Source organism: Leucoraja erinacea, chromosome 20 (assembly GCF_028641065.1).
Source record: "Leucoraja erinacea ecotype New England chromosome 20, Leri_hhj_1, whole genome shotgun sequence".
Taxonomy (NCBI): Eukaryota; Metazoa; Chordata; class Chondrichthyes; order Rajiformes; family Rajidae; genus Leucoraja; species Leucoraja erinaceus.
In genome coordinates, this window is record NC_073396.1 from 23,231,192 (window position 1) to 23,251,682 (window position 20,491).

At 42.9% G+C, this 20,491-nt stretch overlaps 1 protein-coding gene across 8 annotated transcripts in view; it reads left to right on the plus strand.

Annotated features, from left to right (window-relative positions):
- The window catches only part of tsc2 (TSC complex subunit 2), a 92,443-nt gene that overhangs the window by 43,727 nt on the left and 28,225 nt on the right, over positions 1 to 20,491 (plus strand). For 3 of the 8 annotated variants that reach the window (XM_055651658.1, XM_055651659.1, XM_055651662.1), the window contains 8 exons: positions 1,017 to 1,206; positions 2,646 to 2,739; positions 3,984 to 4,086; positions 5,187 to 5,284; positions 10,205 to 10,330; positions 14,758 to 14,919; positions 16,424 to 16,579; positions 17,293 to 17,405. In XM_055651658.1, coding sequence (XP_055507633.1) covers positions 1,017 to 1,206; positions 2,646 to 2,739; positions 3,984 to 4,086; positions 5,187 to 5,284; positions 10,205 to 10,330; positions 14,758 to 14,919; positions 16,424 to 16,579; positions 17,293 to 17,405 — 1,042 coding nt within the window. The remainder of the gene's footprint in view (positions 1 to 1,016; positions 1,207 to 2,645; positions 2,740 to 3,983; positions 4,087 to 5,186; positions 5,285 to 10,204; positions 10,331 to 14,757; positions 14,920 to 16,423; positions 16,580 to 17,292; positions 17,406 to 20,491) is intronic. The other 5 variants (XM_055651660.1, XM_055651661.1, XM_055651663.1 and 2 more) reach the window with 5 other exon arrangements.

Consider the following 20,491-nt stretch of genomic DNA (forward strand, 5'->3'; position numbering starts at 1 on the left):
CTTCTCCAAAAACATAGAAACATAGAAAATCGGTGCAGGTGTAGGCCATTCGGCCCTTCGAGCCAGCACCGGCAGTCAATATGATTATTGTTGATCATCCAAAATCAGTACCCCATTCCTGCTTTCTCCCCATATCCCTTGATTCTGTTAGCCCTAAGAACTATATCTAACTCTCTCTGGAATACATCCAGTGAATTGGCCTACACTGCCCTCAGTGGCAGAAAATTCCACAGATTCACAACTCTCTGATCGACAAGGTTTTTCCTCATCTCAGTCCTAAATGGCCTATCCCTTATTCTTAAACTGACCGCAGGTTCTGGACTCCCCCAACATGGGGAACATTGTTCCTGCGTCTAGCTTGTCAAATCCCTTAAGAATTTTATGTTTCTAGAAGATCCCTTATCATCTAAATTTCAGTGAATATAAGCCCATTCGCTCCAGTCATGCCATCCCGGGAATTAACCTGGTGAACCTACGCTGCACTCACTGGCTAGAATGTCCTTCCTCAAATTAGAAGACCAAAACTACTTACAATACTCCAGGTGTGGTCTCAACAGGGCAATGTACAACTGCAGTAGGACCTCTTTGTTCCTTTACTCAAATCCTCTTGGTATGAAGGCCATCATGCCATTAGCTTTCTTCACTGCTTACTGCACCTGCATGCTTACTTTCAGTGACTGATGTACAAGGACACCCAGGTGTCGTTGCACCTCCCCTTTTCCTAAGCTGAAGGTGATGTTTCGGGTCGGGGGTGCTGAGTTACTCCGGCACACTGTGCCTTTTTGTATTGTTAATACTGTTTCTTTGTCCATCTATGCTGCCAGATCTGCAGAGTATTTTGCATATTGCATATTGGAAGTATTTCAGCAGAACTAAAATGTAATTGAAGCATTCCTCATGAGACCACTCATTTCAAAACTGAACTGCAATCGATTAAATGTAGTTGCTATATCTTTATGAACACGTCATTATTCTGAGGTTCCAAACTAAACATTATTCTTTTATGTTTTGAATAGCGTGAGTTTGTTCATTGCCTCGATACTGGGCTCATATATCGATGTGCAAAGCAATGTGTGGTGACCTTGACCATGTGCATCATCGAGATGCCTGATATCATGGTTAAGCTGCTACCGGGCATCATCCTCAAACTGACCCACATCTCTGCCACGCTCACCATGGCCATTCCCATGCTGGAGTTCTTATCAAGTAAGGATATCTGGATGTTTCAACAGATCACAAGCAAATTTAGTTCAGTTTCATTTGGAAATACAGCACAGAAACAGGCACTTCAGCACACCGAGTCCCTGCCCCATACATTAGCACTATCCTACACACTAGGGACAGTTTTTACCAAAGCCAATTAACCTACAATGCTGTACATCTTTGGAGTGTGGGAGGAAAGTAAGCACCCAGGGAAAACCCATGTGGTCACGGGGAGCATGTACAACTCCGTACAGTCAGTACCCATGGTCAGGATCGAACCCAGGACTGTGGAGCTGTAAGTTAGCAACTCTATGTGACAGAGTGGCAGACTGAAAATTCCTGTAACAATTGACTAATGCAGCACTGTGGTGGGGGTGATAGAGCTGCCTCATGGTGCCAAAGATCAGGGTTCGATGCCGACCTCCAGTGCTGGTCTGTAAAGAGTTTGCATGTTCTCCCCGTGACCGTTTGAGTTTCATTGGGGTGATCCGGTCTCTTCCCACACTCCAACGACTTACAGGCTTGTAGGTTAATTGGCTTTCATCAAATTGTAAATTGTCCCTAGTTTGTAGGATAGTACTAGTGTACGGGGTGATCGCTGGTCAGCGCAGGCTCAGTGGGCCGAAGGACCTGTTTCCGCGTTGTTTCTCTAAAGCCTAAAGTTTTTCTAAATATTAAGTACACTGTATTATGTGAATTGCATCGCTGGATGTGGAAATGAGTTGACATGCGGAGGCATTGAACCATGTGTTCTGGTGATTTGTCTGCTCTTTTTGGGCTTCTAACAATGTTGTTTCACAGTTGACTGATGGGAGAGGATGCAAATGGTGCATCAAGGATGTTAAAGGGAGAAGGCAGGAGATTGGGGTTGAGAGGGAAAGAAAGGTCAGCCAGGATTGAATGGCGGTGTACTCAATGGAATAAATGGACTAATTCTTCTCCTATGACTTATGAACTTATCTTCAAATCCTTCACTGCATCTCATGGGACTTGGGACAATCAACTTGTCATCTTCTTTCCAGTGCTGGACAATGGTTCTCAATGTCCATCAAAGATAGACACAAAATACTGGAGTAACTCAGAGTGTCAGGAAGCATCTCTGAAGAAAAGATGACAAAACCCTCCTTCTGTCCTGAAACGTCACTTATTCCTTTTCACAGGTGATGTTGCCTGACCTGCTAAGTTTCTCCAGCATTTTGTGTCTATCTTTGGTATAAACCAGCATCTACAGTTCCTTCCTACTCTCAATGGCCACAACCTCTCTCTTGTCTGTTGTATGTTTTGATTGGTAACCGATCACAAACTCATCTTAATTGTATTGTAAAACCTCCTAGAAATATGCAGTGATGGTAGTCTTGGAAAACCCAGTAAAAATGTGCAGCAGTGGTGGTCTTGAGATTCCGTGAGTTATCAGAAGAATTAAAGTATATGTTCTCTTACAGCCTTGGTGAGACTTCCTCCTCTCTATGCCAACTTTGTGGCAGAACAGTATGTCAGTGTGTTTGCTATATCGTTACCATACACTAACCCTTTCAAGTGAGTATTTACTTTGTTTATAAAAAAAACTATATGTTTTTAAAGTTGTAATTCTTATTTGTAGCTTTTAATTTATTTTCCAAGTCTACTTCAGGCCCAGGACATCTCCACAAGGCTTTCTCAGGCAGTGATTTAAGTCTTCACCCACTCCATCACGGCCATAAGGTCAGGATGCACAGAGTCTTTTGCCCAGAGTAGGAGAATTGAGAACCAGAGGATATAGGTTTAAGGTAAAGGGAGAAAGATTTAATAAACATCTGAGGGGTAACCTTTTCACACAAAGGGTGATGGGTGTATGGAACCAGAGGTAGTAGAGGCAAGGATTATTGCAACGTTTAAGAAACAATTGGACTGGGTACTTGGATAGGACAGGTTTGGAGGGATATGGGGAAAACAAAGGTAGGTGGGACTAGTGTAGACGGGACATGTGGGCCGGTGTGAGCAGGTTAGGCCAAAGGAGCTGTTTCCACACAATATGACTATGAGTCTAACTGGGAAGGTTCACTCTTGGCGTTAGTTTTTGGTTCCATTTGCAATTCGTTGTAAATGAAGGAGCCTATGCCAAAATGCACCGAGGTCTCGACAATGCTCAATGGTTCAATTGTGCTTTTATGGTCACATATGCGATGTGCAAATGCTCAGTGAAATTTTTTCCTTACCATCAGTCCAGTAGAGTATTGCCATCCCCAAGCACATCCCCAATTAGCAAGTGTACAGAAATAGTCCACGGATTCCACATGCAAGAGGCGCCATGTTTTGGTGCCATTTCCAAAGTCTAGTCCGTGCTCTTGTTGTTATGAGCGTTGCCCATCCAGACAAATCCCAAGCTGCTGCGGGTGTCCAGCCATCGCCTTCCTTGGACGTGCGGGCCGATCAGCGACACAAAGTCCCTCTCCTCGTCCGTCCACCTCTGTTCCCCGGGGGCACCTCGCGCAGTCGACCACGAGAGTGCGGCAGTTCAGACCCCGGTTCCCCCTGCTCTCCCACCAGCCTTGCTCCTCGCCCTTTGCTTCAGACTTTGACTGATGAGAGTTAAGTAACATATGATCACACATAATACCCATTTTTAACTTAACAATCAACCTAACGCAGGCAGATGGGACTAGCGTAGTTGGTCGGCTTGTGCCCGCTGTATGACTCTATGACTCTGATTAACTGTTTTGAGTCCTGAATGTGTTTGCACCTTGTATGTTAGTTTAATTACCAAAGATTATTTTGGATTGTTGTTATTCTGTTTTTCTTAGATTCAACCAATATATAGTGTCCCTAGCACACCACGTCATAGCCATGTGGTTTATTCGGTGTCGGCTTGTGTTCAGGAAGGACTTTGTGCGATACATTACAAAAGTAAGATTCTTCAATGGTTCAAGAGTACTTTATTGTCACATGTACTGAGGTACAGTGAAATGCATTTTAGCATGCAGCTCAGTACAAATATTACTAAACATAAGCACATCTTAGATATAGTACAAGTATACAAGAGACAGTATACAAGAGTTGCCAAGTTTGGCGCATTTTCTAGTCCACGGTGATGAGTGCAGAGTTCTTAACCTGACTATGAAGACCCGTTGTCATGGCAGCATTGCAAGGTCAGCCTGGCCAAGTGTAACCGTTGGTGTCCACCGCTGCTCTACCGCTCAGTGCAGTTGCGGGTCGCATCCGATCCAAGCATTTGGCCAGAGCCAGCCGAGCCCCAGGCTGATGCAGGGCCTCCAGCGGCCCTCTCCATCGTCGTCGTGCACTCCACTGCACTTGCTTCTGCAGCAAATCTGCTTACCAGCCTTCTGTTCCTCGGGTCCGAGTTTCTATTTCTAGAGTGAAGTCTCCCTTGTTAATCAGTCCATATATTTTCCCAAATGAAATGCTGTTTTCATAAAATTGGCAAACATGCCAATGCATTTTGATTTTGGAAAGAAACACTGCCTCCATGTTCTTTGCGAGTGTTAGAAAACTTTTTTCTGCTCATTCCACAACTCCCTCAAAAATTCCGCCAACATAATCAAAAACTTGTCTCACCCCGGTAATTCCTCTTTCTCCCTGCTCCTCTCAGGCAAAAGGTACAGAAGCTTCAAAGCATGCACTACCAGACTCAGGAACAGCTTCGTCCCCGCTGTTATTAATCTTCTGAATGGTCCTTCCATAAGCTAGGGTACTGTCCAATTCACCTCTACTCCATTGTAGAATTGGACTGGAACTGAAGTGGTACAATGCTGAGAACTATATTCTGCATTCTGCATCTTACCCTTTGCTCTACCTATTATACTTGAATTTGATTTGATTGTATTTAAGTGTAGTATTTTTTTATCTGTTAGATAGCATGCAAAACAAAGCCTTTCACGGTTCCTTGGTACACGTGACAATTATAAAAGTAAACATTGTAATCAAAATTTGAATTGAATTAGTCTTGGTACTTTATATTTTGTTTTTTTTTCTAAACATTAAACAAGGGTCTCCGATCAAATGCCTTGCTACCATTTGAGGATACACATGAACCCAGCAGCTTTCGAGCTCGTAGCACAAGCTTAAACGAAAGACCATTCAAAAGGTAGGTTACCCTCCAGAGAAGGGAGCATACTTTTAACATAATTTCTCATCCAGCAAGAAGCCCACAAGTAAACCATAATATAAAAGGTTGAATTTTGATATGTTCAATTGGCTTTTAACTTTGCTAGTGGAGCATAAAATGGGGATCTTTTGATCTGCTACTTCCTGTAACATTGGTGTTCAGCAAGCTGATAATTTTCTATTAGGCTGCCTAGCTGATCCATAAATCATCCTTTCTGTTTAGATTTTGTACTTGCATAAAAGCTTGTTTACATTTAAACATGGTAATTTGGGGCGGCATAGTGGCACAGCGGTAGAGTTGCAGCTTTACAGCGCCAGAGACCTGGCTTTGATCCTAACTATGGGCGTTGTCTGTACACAGTTTGTAAGTTCTCATTGTGACCATGAGAGTTTTCTCCAGGTGCTCCGGTTTCGTTCCAAATGTCAAAGAAGTGCAGATTTGTAGGTCAATTGGCTTCTGTAAATTCTCCCCAGTGTGTAGGATGCACGACTGATTGCTGGCTGCTCGTCGCAGACTTAGTGGGCAGAAGGGCCTGTTACCACGCCATATTTCTAAATTAAACTAAACTAAATTCTAATTCAAATTGGTTCAGGTGGTATTGGAGACTTGGGGACCCTGAGTTTTGCTGCCATGGTTTTGTTTGTACAATCCAGCTGGCATTTGTGGAGTCAAATTGCCCTTTGCAAAGTCACTTTGGAAAAGTACCTGTTACTCTACAGGTGTTGCTTTCCTTTCTCTGGCACAGACTAGTTTGGGGAGGTGTGTGTAGGGTCCTTGCATGACATTTTATATTTGCACAATGGACAAGGCAGGGCATGAACATTGTGTTGGACGTGATTGGTTTGTCTTCTTTTACTTAGATTCCTTGTAGCTGGCAGAATGAAGATTCTTAAGTCTTTTAGCCCAGAACATATTTATGTACCTTTTATAATTTCCAGTCCCATGTCTAGCTGCAGAATAGTAGGAAAGATCATGTCATAGGAGCAGAATTAGGCCATTTGGCCCATTGAGTCTGCTCTGCCATTCAATCATGGCTGATCTACCTTTGCCTCTCAACCCCATTCTCCTGCCTTTTCCCCCAATAATTTGATGCTCTTACTAATCAAGAATCTTTCAGTCTCTGCTTAAAAATACCCAATGACTTGAAATCCACAGCCGTCTATGGCATGTTCACTACCGGTGCTGTCTGTGCAGAGTTTGTACATTCTCCCTGTGACTGCGTGGGTTTTCTCCAGGTGCTCCGGTTTCCTTCCACGTCCCAAAGACGTGGGAGGAAAAGTGCAGGTTTGTAAATTAATTGGCTTGTGAATTGCCCTAGTGTGCGGGATGCAAAAGTAGGATAACATACAATTAGTGTACGGGTGATCCATGGTCTGTGTGGACTCGGAGGGCCGAAGGCACTGTTTCCACTCCATATCTCAAAATAAAGAACTTATCTTTCTCCACTTTAAAAATAATCAATGATTTACCCTCCATATACGTCTGTGGCAATGAATTCCGCAGATTCACCACCCTCTGGCTAAAGAAATTCATGTGCAAACAAAGGCTGTGCAGTCGGCTCATTTTATGATTTGTGTGCATGTTAGAGTTGGCTTCTGGCAAGCACCCTCACTGTTGCTGATCTTCCCTGATTGTATTCTCCCATCACATCCTCCAACCTTGATGTCGGTGTTTATACCTTTTACTCAAATTGAAACTAGTGCTTTCTTTTATTTCCTAGCTTGGTATAAATCGTATATAGTTGCACTGTACATGATTTATTTAGTGCTCAAGTGTACAGATGTTTAAGGTTGGAATATCGGCATCTGAAAGTTGAAATTAAAGTATATGTTAAACTGTAAATTCACAGCAGTATTTCAGATTTGCATTCACACTGAATTACTTTATTAGTGTTCAGAGTCAAGAATCAAGAGAGTCAATAGTGTTTTATCGTCAAATGTCCTAGAGAGAACAATGAAATTCTTACTTACAACAGCACAACAGAATATGTAAACATTGTATTCTGTAAACAATATAATAAACAAGAAAAAATAATTCAGTGTGTGTATATATATATACATTCACACATAGTCAAGTGAAGTCAAGTCAAGTTATTTGTCACATACACATACGAGATGTGCAGTGAAATGAAAGTGGCAATGCTCGCGGACTTTTGTGCAAAAGACAAACAACCAAACAACCAAACAAACTATAAACAAAATCATAACACACATATTATTTTACATAATAAATAATGGAAGGAAAAACGTTCAGTAGAGTTAGTCCCTGGTGAGATAGGCGTTTACAGTCCGAATGGCCTCTGGGAAGAAACTCCTTCTCAACCTCTCCTTTCTCACCGCATGGCAACGGAGGCGTTTGCCTGACCGTAGCAGTTGGAACAGTCCGTTGCAGGGGTGGAAGGGGTCTCTCATGATATTGTTGGCTCTGGAGTTGCACCTCCTGATGTATAGTTCCTGCAGGGGGGCAAGTGAAGTTCCCATAGTGCGTTCGGCCGAACGCACTACTCTCTGCAGAGCCTTCTTGTCCTTGGCAGAGCAATTCCCAAACCAGATGGTAATGTTCCCGGACAAGATGCTTTCCACCGCCGCTGCGTAGAAGCACTGTAGGATCCTCGGAGACACTCTGAATTTCCTCAATTGCCTGAGGTGGTAAAGGCGCTGCCTTGCCTTACTCACGAGTGCGGAGGTGTGTGATGCCCATGTCATATCCTCGGAGATGTGGACTCCCAGATATTTAAAACAGATCACCCTATCCACAGGATCCCCATTTATCCTCAATGGAGTGTACGTCCTCCTAAAGTCCATGATCAGCTCCTTCGTTTTTTTTGATGTTCAAGACGAGGCTGTTATCCTGGCACCAGAGTGCTAGACTAGCCACCTCCTCCCGGTAGTCCTTCTCGTCGTTGTCTGAGATCAGGCCCACCACCACAGTGTCATCAGCAAACTTGGAGCTGAACCTAGCCACACAGTCATGTGTGTACAGGGAGTACAATAGGGGGCTGACGACGCAACCCTGGGACGATCCTGTGCTCAGGGTGAGGGATTTTGATGTATTCCCTCCCATCTTGACTACCTGGGGCCTGGCGGTGAGAAAGTCCAGGACCCAGGCACACAGGGAGGTGTTGAGCCCCAATTCTATTAGCTTCCCGGCCAGGCTGGTGGGGACTATCGTGTTGAAGGCTGAACTGTAGTCTATGAACAGCATCCTCACGTAGCCACCCTTCTGGCTGTCCAGATAGAAACATAGAAACATAGAAATTAGGTGCAGGAGTAGGCCATTCGGCCCTTCGAGCCTGCACCGCCATTCAATATGATCATGGCTGATCATCCAACTCAGTATCCCGTACCTGCCTTCTCTCCATACCCCCTGATCCCCTTAGCCACAAGGGCCACATCTAACTCCCTCTTAAATATAGCCAATGAACTGGCCTCATTGGCTATATTTAAGATGGGAGAGAGCGGTGTGCAAGACCTGGGAGACTGCATCGTCCGTGGATCTGTTCGGACGGTATGCGAACTGCAACGGGTCCATGTTCCGAGGGAGGAAGGCGCAGATGTGATTCTTCACCAGCCTCTCAAAGCATTTCATGACTACCGAGGTAAGGGCCACCGGACGGTAGTCATTCAGACAGGCTCTGCCTTGTAGACGTCCATACACACATTTTTTATATATATATCTATATATATATTCATATATATATTTATTGTTTAATATTAAATAATTAAATATATATATTTATATATATAAAAGCAAACAAACAATAATAGTGAACCCCGAACCACCAGGTGATATAACATTAGTCTTAATACCAAATGTCCATCTGTTACCCTGCCCAGCGGCAGTAGGCCTGATTGATATGAGATGAACTATACGGTGCATTAGTCGTAAAATCTGTCCCCTTTTTCTAACCAATGCAATTATTTGGATGATATAAGATACTGTAAGATCATGTTCTAGGAGCAGAATTAGGCCATTCGGCCCATCGAGTCTACTCCACCATTCCATCGTTGCTGATCGATCTTTCCCTCTCAACCCCACTCCCCTGCCTTCGCCCCATAACTCTTGACACCTTTACTAAACAAGAATTTGTCAACCTCAGCCGTAAAAATATCCATTGCCTTGGCCTCCACAGCCATCCGTGGCAATGAATTCCACAGATTCACCATCCTCTGACTAAATTCATTCCTCGCCCTTTCTAAAGGTAAGATGATTTAAAAAAAACATTATGGCCAAATTAATCCTTATTAAATTAAAGAAGGCACTTTAATACAATAATGTGTTCGGGTGTGAGGGATAGTGTCCCCTGGAGTAAGTTCATAAATTCAGCACTTTCATTAATCTCCTTCCCAACAATCAAGAATTGATGGCTTTAAGGGAGCCGTCAATTCTTACACTTGCAGATTTAGATTGGCTATGTAAGAATTGTTTACAGTCGTGTTTCATTTTTGTAAAACCACTTATAGAATTATCAGCTCGCTCTGAAATAGCTTTGCATCTGTATTTCAGAAAGTTGTTGTCAAACTCTGAAATGTCATTCCAACCTTAAGTGCATGCGTTGCTTTTTCTGCCAATTGTTCGTAAGTGTAGCAGGAGTTATAGAAGTTTATGTTCTGTAGCGTATAAGCTGTTTGATCTAATTTGCTATTTTATCATCTTCCAGATTTTGTTTAATGCTTTGAGTTGTTGTTTTTTTTTTTTTTTTTCCCCTTCCTCCTTCCCCCCCCCCCCCCCCCCCCCCCCCCCCCTCCCTCCCTTCCTTTTATTCTTCTGTGCTGGTGTTTGTTTTCTTCGCTTTACTTGCCCGGGAACCTTTTCCCTGTTCTGTGACCTGACCATCAACTCCTTTTCCTCCCTAATGGCGTCTTTCCCACCTGCGGTGTCTTTGGGCTGTGCTGGTAGCTTGCGAGGCTCAAAGCCCCAAAAGCCAGGCTTGAATAGTTCACAAATTAAAGATATGAAAGACCTATCGGCAGTTGAGGCCTTCCGGTCCCGAAGCATCAGTGTCTCAGAACACGCAGTCCGAAGGTAGAGGCAATCCGGAGCCTTTGCTCCGCACAGTTTCATTTTTGGGGTTTCTGCATGCTGGGATGCTTGCATGACTTAGTTTTTAGACTCTTCTTCGAAAAGTACAATTTGCCATTTTCCACAGGGATATTGATATGAATTACTACTGTATTCAGGAACATAAATATTGGTCAGTGGTTGTCGATCAAGAATTCTGCTTTCCATCTCTCAATTGGTGAATGTGTGATTGATGTGCAGCATCGTCTCAGTGGGCTGAAGGGCCTGTTTCCATGCTGTATTTTCAAATCAATCACACTTTCAAGATACAGTCACTAGGCACTGCAGATGCTGGTTTACAACAAAAGACGCAAAGTGCTGGAGTAACTCGGAGGCTTAGGCAGTAACTGTGGAGAGCATTGATAGGTCACGTTGTCTATCCATGTTTTCCAGAGATGCTTCACCCTGGAGTCCACCCGTCCTATGGTCACCTATGGTTTGCCTTGTTTAGTTCTGGCCTTTTCTCGCCACCAATTTCCCCTCCCACCCCCCCAATCTATCTTTCAGTCTGAAGAAGGGTTACAACCCGAAACGTCACCTTTTCCTTTTCCCCAGAGATGCTGCCTGACCCGCTGAGTGATTCCAGCATTTTGTGTCCATCTTTTCCAGCTGCCTGAACTGCTGAGTTACTCCAGCACTTTGTATCTTTTCAATTTTTTTAAATATATTTCCCAAGTGAAAATGTTTGTGTCCGATAGGAATGTGCTGATTGTCCGAACGACTTCTGTGGTATTTAAGAGATAATTTAAACCTTTTGACAATTTCAGGGCACACCTGAGTAATTTTAAGCTATCACAATTATGCTGCAGGGAAGTGCAGTAACTGTTGAGGAAACAAGGCCAATCCTATTTGTTCTAAAGAATCCATGGGTTATTGAGTGAATAAGGTATAATGAGTGGAACAGTGGCCCAACAGGTAGAGCTTCTCCTTCACAGAGCCAGAGATCCAGGTTCGATACTGCCCTCAAGTGCTGTCTGTGTAGAATTTGCATGTTCTCCCTGTGACCATGTGGTTTTGTTTTGTTTAATGGAAACATAGGGTTTCCATTGTCACATCTGGCAAAAGGGAACTAGAACTAGATTTTGAAGGCATTTGAAAGTATAACTGCCATTAATCTTGACGTTTGGCACATTGTTTGTCTCACGATGTAACATTTCTGGCATGCTTGCGATGTTGGCACTTGAAACAGGCGTTAACAGACTCAAATTGGCTCCGTTGTTCCGATCATTGTTGACCGTTCCATTTTCCGGCCTCGATCCCATGTTCCTTGCTTGCCTTCTGTTCCAAGAAATTCAAGCTGTTCCAAGAAATCAATCAAGCTCTAACCGTTGGCTCAAATGACTCATCCATGCTGATTGTGGGAGTTGTTATTTAAGATCAGCCATTCCTTTAACTCTGTTGCAGACATGGATTATTTTGTAAATCATTTATGTCATGTAAGACTTGCAGTTACAAACTCTGCAACAAGAAGCTGATCTCTACGTTTGCTCAGTTACACTTAAGATGAGGATGCTGATTGGCAGCTACTTGAGACCCCTCCTGAAAATTAAGCATCTGAAAAGTTCTTGGTAAAAATGTCAGCTGCTGTATGTCACCTTTATCTACCCACTAGTCATTGAACATCTTTCCCCTGTCAGGCTGATGAGGGCGTGTCTTGTTCAAACAACTTTTGATCCTTTTTGCGATGCAGCTTGATAAAAATTAATGTTACATGTTCAACAAATATAAAAGTTGGGAGGTCATGTTACAGTTATGTAAGATATTGGTGAGTCCACATTTAGATTATTGTGTTCAGTTTTGGTCGCCATGTTAAAGGAAAGATGTTGTCCAGTTTAAAAAGTTTCAGAGAAGATTTACCAGGATGTTGCCAGGACTCGAGGGATTGAGATATAGGGAGAGGTTGAGCAGGCTCGGGATTTAGTCCTTGGAGCGCTGGAAGATGAGGGGTAATCTTATGGAGGTGTACAAAATCATGAGAGGAATAGATCGGGGCAACACACAGAGTCTTTTGCCCAGAGTAGGGGAATCGAGAACCAGATGACATAGGTTTAAGGTGAGGGGGTAACATTTTAATGGGAACCTGAGTGGGCAGGTACTATCGCAATGTTTAAGAAATATTTAGACAGGTACATGAATAGGATAGAGAAATATGGGACAAAGCAGGTGGAATTAGAGTAGATGGTCAGCGTGGACAAGTTGAGCTGAAGTTTTCACACTGTATGACCCTACCACTTTATGAGAGTTGAGAATACTAGAGCATATGGTCATATTACTGGATAGGCAGCTTGTATATATAATTGATTGGAGATGAGAGTTTGAATTGAACTAATCAGGTAGTATAACAATATAAAAAAGACATTTGGCCAGGTACATGGATAGGGAAGGTTTAGACAGATGGGGGCCAAATGTGGACAGGTGGGATGTGTAAATGGTGCATCTTGATTAGCTATTGCATGCTGTCTGTGGAGTTTGCACTTTCTCCCCGTGACCTTGTGGGTTTCCTCCTGGTGCTCCAGTTTCCTCTCACATCCCAACAGACATGTGAGTTTGTAGGTTAATTGGTCTCTTTAAATTGCCTCTAACATGTAGGGAGTGGATACGAAAGTGGGTTAACATAGAACTAGTGTGATCGGGTAATCATAAGGTCATACGTAATAAGGAATAGGAGTAGAATTAGGCCATTCGGCACATCAAGTCTACTCCGCCATTCAATCATGGCTGATCTATCTCTCCCTCCTAACTCCATTCACCTGCCTTCTCCCTATAACCTCTGACACCTGTACTAATCAAGAATCTATCTCTGCCTTAAAAATATCCACTGACGGCCTCCAGAGCCTTCTGTGGCAAAGAAATCCACAGATTCACCACCCTCTGACTAAAGAATCAATGGCCGTTGTGGGCCAAAGGGCCTGTTTCCATGTTCCAACTAAACCATGTCAGAATGATTGAAAAGCAATTTGGGATGGGCCATGAATACTGACATTTCTAGTAATGTCCACAAATTGGGAGTAAATTGCACAGACTTTTTTTTTAATGTTGGAACCAGGATTGAAATTCCCCCTGACAATAAAAGTTGGGAAACTTTGATTGAGAGTCATGCAGCGTAGAAACAGGCCCTTCGGCCTAACTTGCCCACACACCGACCAACATGCCCCATCTACACTAGTCCCACCTGCCTGCTTTTGGCCTATGTCCCTCTAAACCTACCCTATCCATGTTTCTTATATGTGCCGATAGTACCTGCCTCAACTACTTCTTCCTTCCATACACACACCACCCACCACCATTTCCTGTTTGTCTTTCAGTCTCATTTAAAATAGTGGCTCAAAACTATGGCCGCTAAACCTTTGGAGAGATGTTGGCTATTCTTGGATCTCGTAAAAGACAACCACTGACCACAGATCTTAATACAGCCACGTACCAATAATTCAACTGTATCTTACTCTGGAAACGTAATGTTAAAATAATATTGAATTACCGTGTCCTAAATTTATGAGGACTTGTAAATCTGCTTTAATTTGCGGTTAATCCTGGCTTGCTATATTATGTGATAATGCATCAAGTTACTGGCTGAGGGCGGCACGGTGGCGCAGCGATAGACCTGCTGCCTTACAGTGCCAGAGACCCGGTTTCAATCCTGACTATAGGTGCTGTTTGTACAGTTTATACTTTCTCTCCATGACCGCGTGGGTTTCCCTCGGGTGCTCTGGTTTTTTCCCACACTCCAAAACCTACAGGTTTGTAGGTTAATTGGCTTTGGTAAAAATTGTAAATTGTCCTTAGTGTGTATGTAGGATAGTGCTAATGTAACAGGGATCATTAGTCAGCATGGACTCGGTGGGCAGAAGGGCCTGCTTCCGTGCAGTATTCCTAAACTAAACTAAAACTTTCAAACATAGGATTCATTCAACCGATTACAATAATTGATAGAAAAATATCATTATTTTCAATGTTATACCTATTTGTAATCAAAGGTAATAAATGATCAAATGCATCAATTTTGTAATTAATAACTCAATTTTGCTAGTTTAAAGATCCAAGACCTTCTAAAGTTAATTTTTAGTATAACACTATGTTTACATAAGAAATACCTAATTTAAAAGTGTCAGATCTAGCCATGGTCTTTGTTATATATGATAGTATTATTGGAATGTTGCAGTTTGTGTTTTGAAACCACATCCTAGGTTGATCTACTTTTAATCTGATTCTGAAAAAGGTCAAAGCTTTGCATTTAAAGAATAGTTTTGAAATCTTGTACAAGGGCACATTCTGAATGCATGCTTGAAATCACGCGAGAAAGATAAATGCCATTGAGGGCAAGAGCAAATAGTTTGGTGGAGTTTTCATTGCAATGTTCTGGCTTTTGATCTGGGAACTTCTCATTCTAATAGAATGCAAACCTCTGTTACGAGTTCTAGTTTGGGATCGTCAGACGAGAATTCAATGGCAGATGCGGAACACAGTCTAAAAACTGTGCACCTTGAACTTACCGAAACGTGCTTGGATATGATGGCTCGATACGTTTTCTCCAACTTCTCTGCTCTGCCCAAGAGGTTAGTATTTCCTCCACTAAAAAAACGGTTAACCAGTCCCACAATTATATATCCCTCATAGGATCACATCGTTCCTAGCCAACAATTGGTCTCTCGGGGAACATCATGCCGGACGTCATCTGATTTGTCCTGCTATTTTCTTGCTTCCAATTCCTTTCACCTCCCCTCCCCCCCCCCCCCCATCAGTCTGAAGAGAGTCTGAAGCCCCGATCTGAAATGTCACCTATCCTTTTTCTCCAGAGATGCTGCCCGACCCACTGAGTTACTCCATCATTTTTTTTGTTTTACGAAGTCCCATGTAAATAGGGTTAATATTGTCACTTGTATTGAGGTACAATGAAAAGCATTATTTTGCACGCTATTTAATCAGACCAGATGATTGATGCTAAATATAACTCCAGCACTTGTGACTTTGTTTTTGGAAAGCGGCATCTGCAGTTCATTGTTTCTGTATCCATCTATCACTTGCTAGGCTTTGTCCTGCCCTATCTCTCTTTTACAGCTTTCTCCACCCTATTACAATCGGTCTGAAGAAGGGCCGCAAACCCAAAACTCCTCCCATCTATTCTCTCCATAGGTGTTGTCTGACCCGCTAAGTTACTCCAGCACTTTTGTTAAACTGCTTGTCTTAGTTCTATTGGATCTGCTGTGCACAACCAGTGTTTTCCAATGGAACATCTTGGATCACCAGAAATTCAATAGGGAATTCAGCTGATATTAACCCAAAGTGTAGTGAGAATGGGGTTGAGGAGAATGGTGTTGCTGCTTTTAGGGAGGAGCAAGAGAAGCAGATGAGGAACAATGGAATAGAGGGCCATGACAATAGATTTAGATAAGAAAAGACTGTAAAAGGCTTAGATGGAACATAAAATGCCAGCATAGAGTAGTTGGGCCAAATGTTTGTTTTATGTGGTCCCATGTAAATAGGTTTATTATTGTCACATGTATCGAGGTACAGTTAAAAGATTTGTTTTGCATGCGTTTCAATCATGAGATAATACAATACATAAATACAAACAACTCAAACTCAAACACAATAGATGGAGCAAAGGGGAAGATAGAGAGCAGAATATAGTTCTCAGCATTGTCGCGCATCAGTTCCATAGACAAAGTCCAATGTTCACAATGGGGTAGAGGTGGGCTGGACAGTACCCTAGCTAATGGAAGGACCATTCAGAGGCCTGATAACAGAGGGGAAGAAGCTGTTCCTGGTGGTGCAGTCTGGTGGTGCGCGCTTTCATGATTTTGTGCCTTCTGCCGGATGGGAGCAGGGAGAAGGAATGACGGGGTGGGACAAGTGACGTCTTTCACTATGTCAGCTGCTTTTCCGAGGTAGCGTGTAGTGTAGATGGAGTCAAAGGTGGACTGTCTGGTTTGTGTGATCACAGTTTTCTGATAGCTGACTATTGATTTTCTTCAACATACAAATACTGATCATGCTTTACAGTGTTTCCTTTCATTCATTTTCATGAAGGGTTTTTTCTCTTTATTGTTTTCTTTTAAGGTCCCCTATAGCAGAATTTCTCCTTGGCGCAGGAAGGAGTAATACGTGGCTGGTTGGAAACAAGCTGGTCACAGTTACCACTAGCAGTGGTATGGGAACAAGAGCACTGATGGGTTTGGATTCCTTGGAGCAGAAGAACACTGAAGAAACATCCAGGTATGGTACAACCCTCTCCTTAGCTTAGAGCCTAATTTAGAGATGCAGCCCCACCGAATCCACACTTACCTTCGAACATCCATTCACACGAGTTCTATGTTATCTCACTTTTGCATCCACTCCCTGCACACTAGTGACAATTTACAGAAGCCAATTAGCCTACAAACCCGCACGTCTGTTAAGCTGAGGGAGGAACCCAGAGCACCTGCAGGAAATCCACACAGTCACAGGGAGAAGACCATGTAGACTACATCTCCTTCCCTGCCTTCATCGATCTTCTTAGTTATTACTTCAAAAAAACTCGATCAAATTCACACGTCGTGATCTCCCATACACAAAGCTGTGATGCCTATCCCTAATCAACCCCTATCTTTCTAAATGCGTGTATATCGTATCCCTCAGAATTTCCTTCAGTAACTCATCCACCACAGATGGCATGCTTACTGGCCGAAGTTCTCAGTAAGTGCAGATTTATTTTTGTCATGATCCGACATCATGTCCAGGTCCACCACCGATTTTCCGGCAACTGGTGGTCCGGCTTACCCACCTCAAAGCTACGCTCTCTGGTGTTTGACATTTCCACACTGGGAGAAAGGTTTTGACTGTCTACCCTCTCATCATTTTCTCATAACTGACTCATAATTTTATATACTTAGTCCATAGTTAAAGAGAGATCAGAATGTTCAAGGTAGATTTACTGTTTTGACTCTAAGGTTGGATTTGTCGATGCAAGTAAAGACAACACAAGAAGCCCCTGCCAAGTTGGAGTCTCAAGCCAGCCAGCAGATTGGAAAGGCAGCTCGCTTGCGAGTGAGATCCGTATCAGGTGAATGTTGCAACTGGGACATGATGTTTAAAAATTATATATGACCAGATTTACTTTTGGCCAGTGTCCTACTATAATTATTGTATTCATAAATCTTAAAATCTGGGTACTTTGGTTGCATTGATCAATTGATGGTTCGTAGTTTGATGTCTAGGTACATAATGGACTAGTGCTACTGATGTCTCGTTGATTACTGAACCGTATTAATTTAGTTTAGTAACAAAAAAGGAACTGCAGATGCTGGTTTATACCAAGGATAGATACAAAGTGCTGGAGTAACTCAGCCGGTCAGGCAGCATCTCTGGAGAAAATGGATAGGTGATGTGTTGGGCCCCTCCCCACCTATCACCCCCCCCCCCCCCCCACACAATCAGTCTGAAGAACGGTCTCGAAACAAAACGTCACCTATCCATTTTCTGCAGATGCTGCCTGACCTGCTGAGTTAGTCCAGCATTTTGTGTTTTTCTTTAGTTTAGTACAGTTTTTAGTTTAGAAATACAGTGTGGAAATGAGTCAGTGCCAACCAGCAATCACTCATGCACTAGTTCCATCCTACACACTAGGTATAATTTACAGAAGCTAATTAATCTATAAACCTGCACGTCTGGAATGTGTGGGGAATCTGGAGCACCTTGAGAGAGCCCACGTGGTCACAGTGAGAACGTACAAACTGCGCACAGACAGCACCCGTAGTCAGGATCTAACCCACGTCTCTAAAGCTGTGAGGCAGCAACTCTACCTATGCCACCTATTCAGTATCAGTATCAGTATTTCTTTAATATAATTTCACTGAGTACTCGCATACACAGAGGAAACGAAAAAACGTTGCTCAATCGGTTTCCATTCAGTGTAAAAATAGAAACAAAAAGGATAATACATAAAGCTTTAAAAACAAATTAAAATTACCATTTTGAAAAGGAAAGTAGGCCTAAAAATTAACAATATAATAAAAACAGTCATTCTGATCGACAGTGGCTTCACAGTGGCTTTACTTTGACTGGTGCCTAACTGTCAAAGTATGGGCGCGGTTGGATGTGTGGATGAGCGATATTTTGGCAGGGGACAAAGTCCTTTAATCAGTCTTATTGCCTGTGGGAAGAAGCTGAGGAGCATCCTGCTGGTTTTGCAGCTGATGCTCCTGTACCTCTTCCCAGATGGCAGAATGGAAAAGATGTGATGTGATGGGTGGTAGGGGTCCTGGATGATGGAGATGGCTCTACTGATGCTCCTCTTCTTGTATATCTCCAGCAAGAAAGGGAGTGGGGCACCGATAATCCTGCTGGCTGTCTTCACTATCCTGTTTAGTTGATATTGTTCATAAGCCTTGCAGCTCCCAAACCAGGAAGTGATGCCGTAGGTTATTATGCTTTCAATTGTGCCCCTATATAAATTCTGAGAAATGTCCCCAAATTAAGATGGAAGGCACTTATCAAGTCGTGATAAACTTCCAACTCCAGCAGTTTGAACAATTTGCCATATCCTTTTAAAAATAATTTAAAACTAAGAATGAATTTCCTTTGAAGCATCTTAGCTAAGATAATACATTTCGATTCCTTTTAAATTTTTCTTGGATTTTATTTCAGCCATTTGATTTAGTATTTTTAAGAATCCCCTAGCCCCTATAATCTATATTCATGTAACGATAGGGTGATCCAGCGTTACTTATCTACAGGGAGATGAAGATTGTAGAATTGTGAAATAACAAATTCTGTGAAACACTCTGTTCTGTTAAAGCAATTAACCATATGGTGCCAAAATTCATAAATTATATGTGGGATCATTTCAGAGTAGACTAAATTGCAACTGAGAAATTAAATTATTTAGCCCCTTGAATCTATTCCATCCTTTGAATTAGTCCATGTCACAAGTTCACAAGTTCGAGAAAAAAATTAGGCCATTCGTAAAATTATGGCTGATTTATCTTTCACTCTCAACCCCATTATCCTGCCTTCTTCGCATATCTCCTGACACCCTTACTAATCAAGAATCTGTCAACCTCCACCTTAAAAAGATCCATTGACGTGGGCTCCACAGCCATCCGTGGCAATGAATTCCGCAGATTCACCACCCTCTGCCTAAAGAATTTCCTCCTCTTCTCCTTTCTAAAGGTATGTCCTTTTATTCTGAGGCTATGGCCTTTGGTCCTAGACTCTCTCACTAGTGGAAGCATCCTCTCCACATTCACTCTATCCAGGCCTGCATCTTAACTAGCCGAGGCCATCTCAGTTTAATACTTCAATAAAGATTTGCCCAACAATAGCCTGTTGTGCTTGCAAGTGCAAAAAAAAAATCAAAGAACAGTGGAGGCTGGTGGAATGTACTCTATATCTCAATTGAGATGGGCTGCACAGCAGTGCAGTGGTAGAGTTGCTGCCTTACAATGCCAGAGACCCGGGTTCGATTCCAACTACAGATGCTGTCTGTACGAAGTATGTATGTTCTCCCTATGACCGTGTGGGATTTTCTCTGTTTGCTCCGGTTTCCTCCCACTTTGTCGGTTTCTAGGTTAATTGGCTTCGGTAAAAAGAATAGTAAATTGTCCCAAGTGTGTAGGATGGTGCTAGTGTACGATTTCTATGTTTCTATGTTAACCCACTTTTGCATCCACTCTCTACACACCAGGGACAATTTTACAGAGGCCAATTAACCTACAAACCTGCACGACATTGTGGTGTGGAGGAAACTGGAGCACATGGAGGAATCCCACGCTTTCACAGGCAGAACATACAAACCCCAAGCTGACAGCACCCGAGGTCAGAGTGGAACCTGGTTCTCTGGCGCTGTGAGGCAACAGTTGTGTCACTGTGTCAGCCCAGATCCTGTCCCTCTCATCATCACTTAACGATGACATCTGGTGCGGATTTACATGTTGAGAGCCCCTCTCCAGTATTTCATCGACAACCTGCATAAATAAAATCTGGCATGTTGGTCACCATCCAGGTTTCTCCATTAAGGTGAAATTTGTATTTAGTTTAGTTTAGAGATCCAGCAAGGAAACAGGCCCTTTGGCCCTCTGTGTTCGCGCTGACCAACGATCCCCATACACGAGGGGCGGCAGGGTTGTGCAGTGGTAGAGTTGCTGCCTT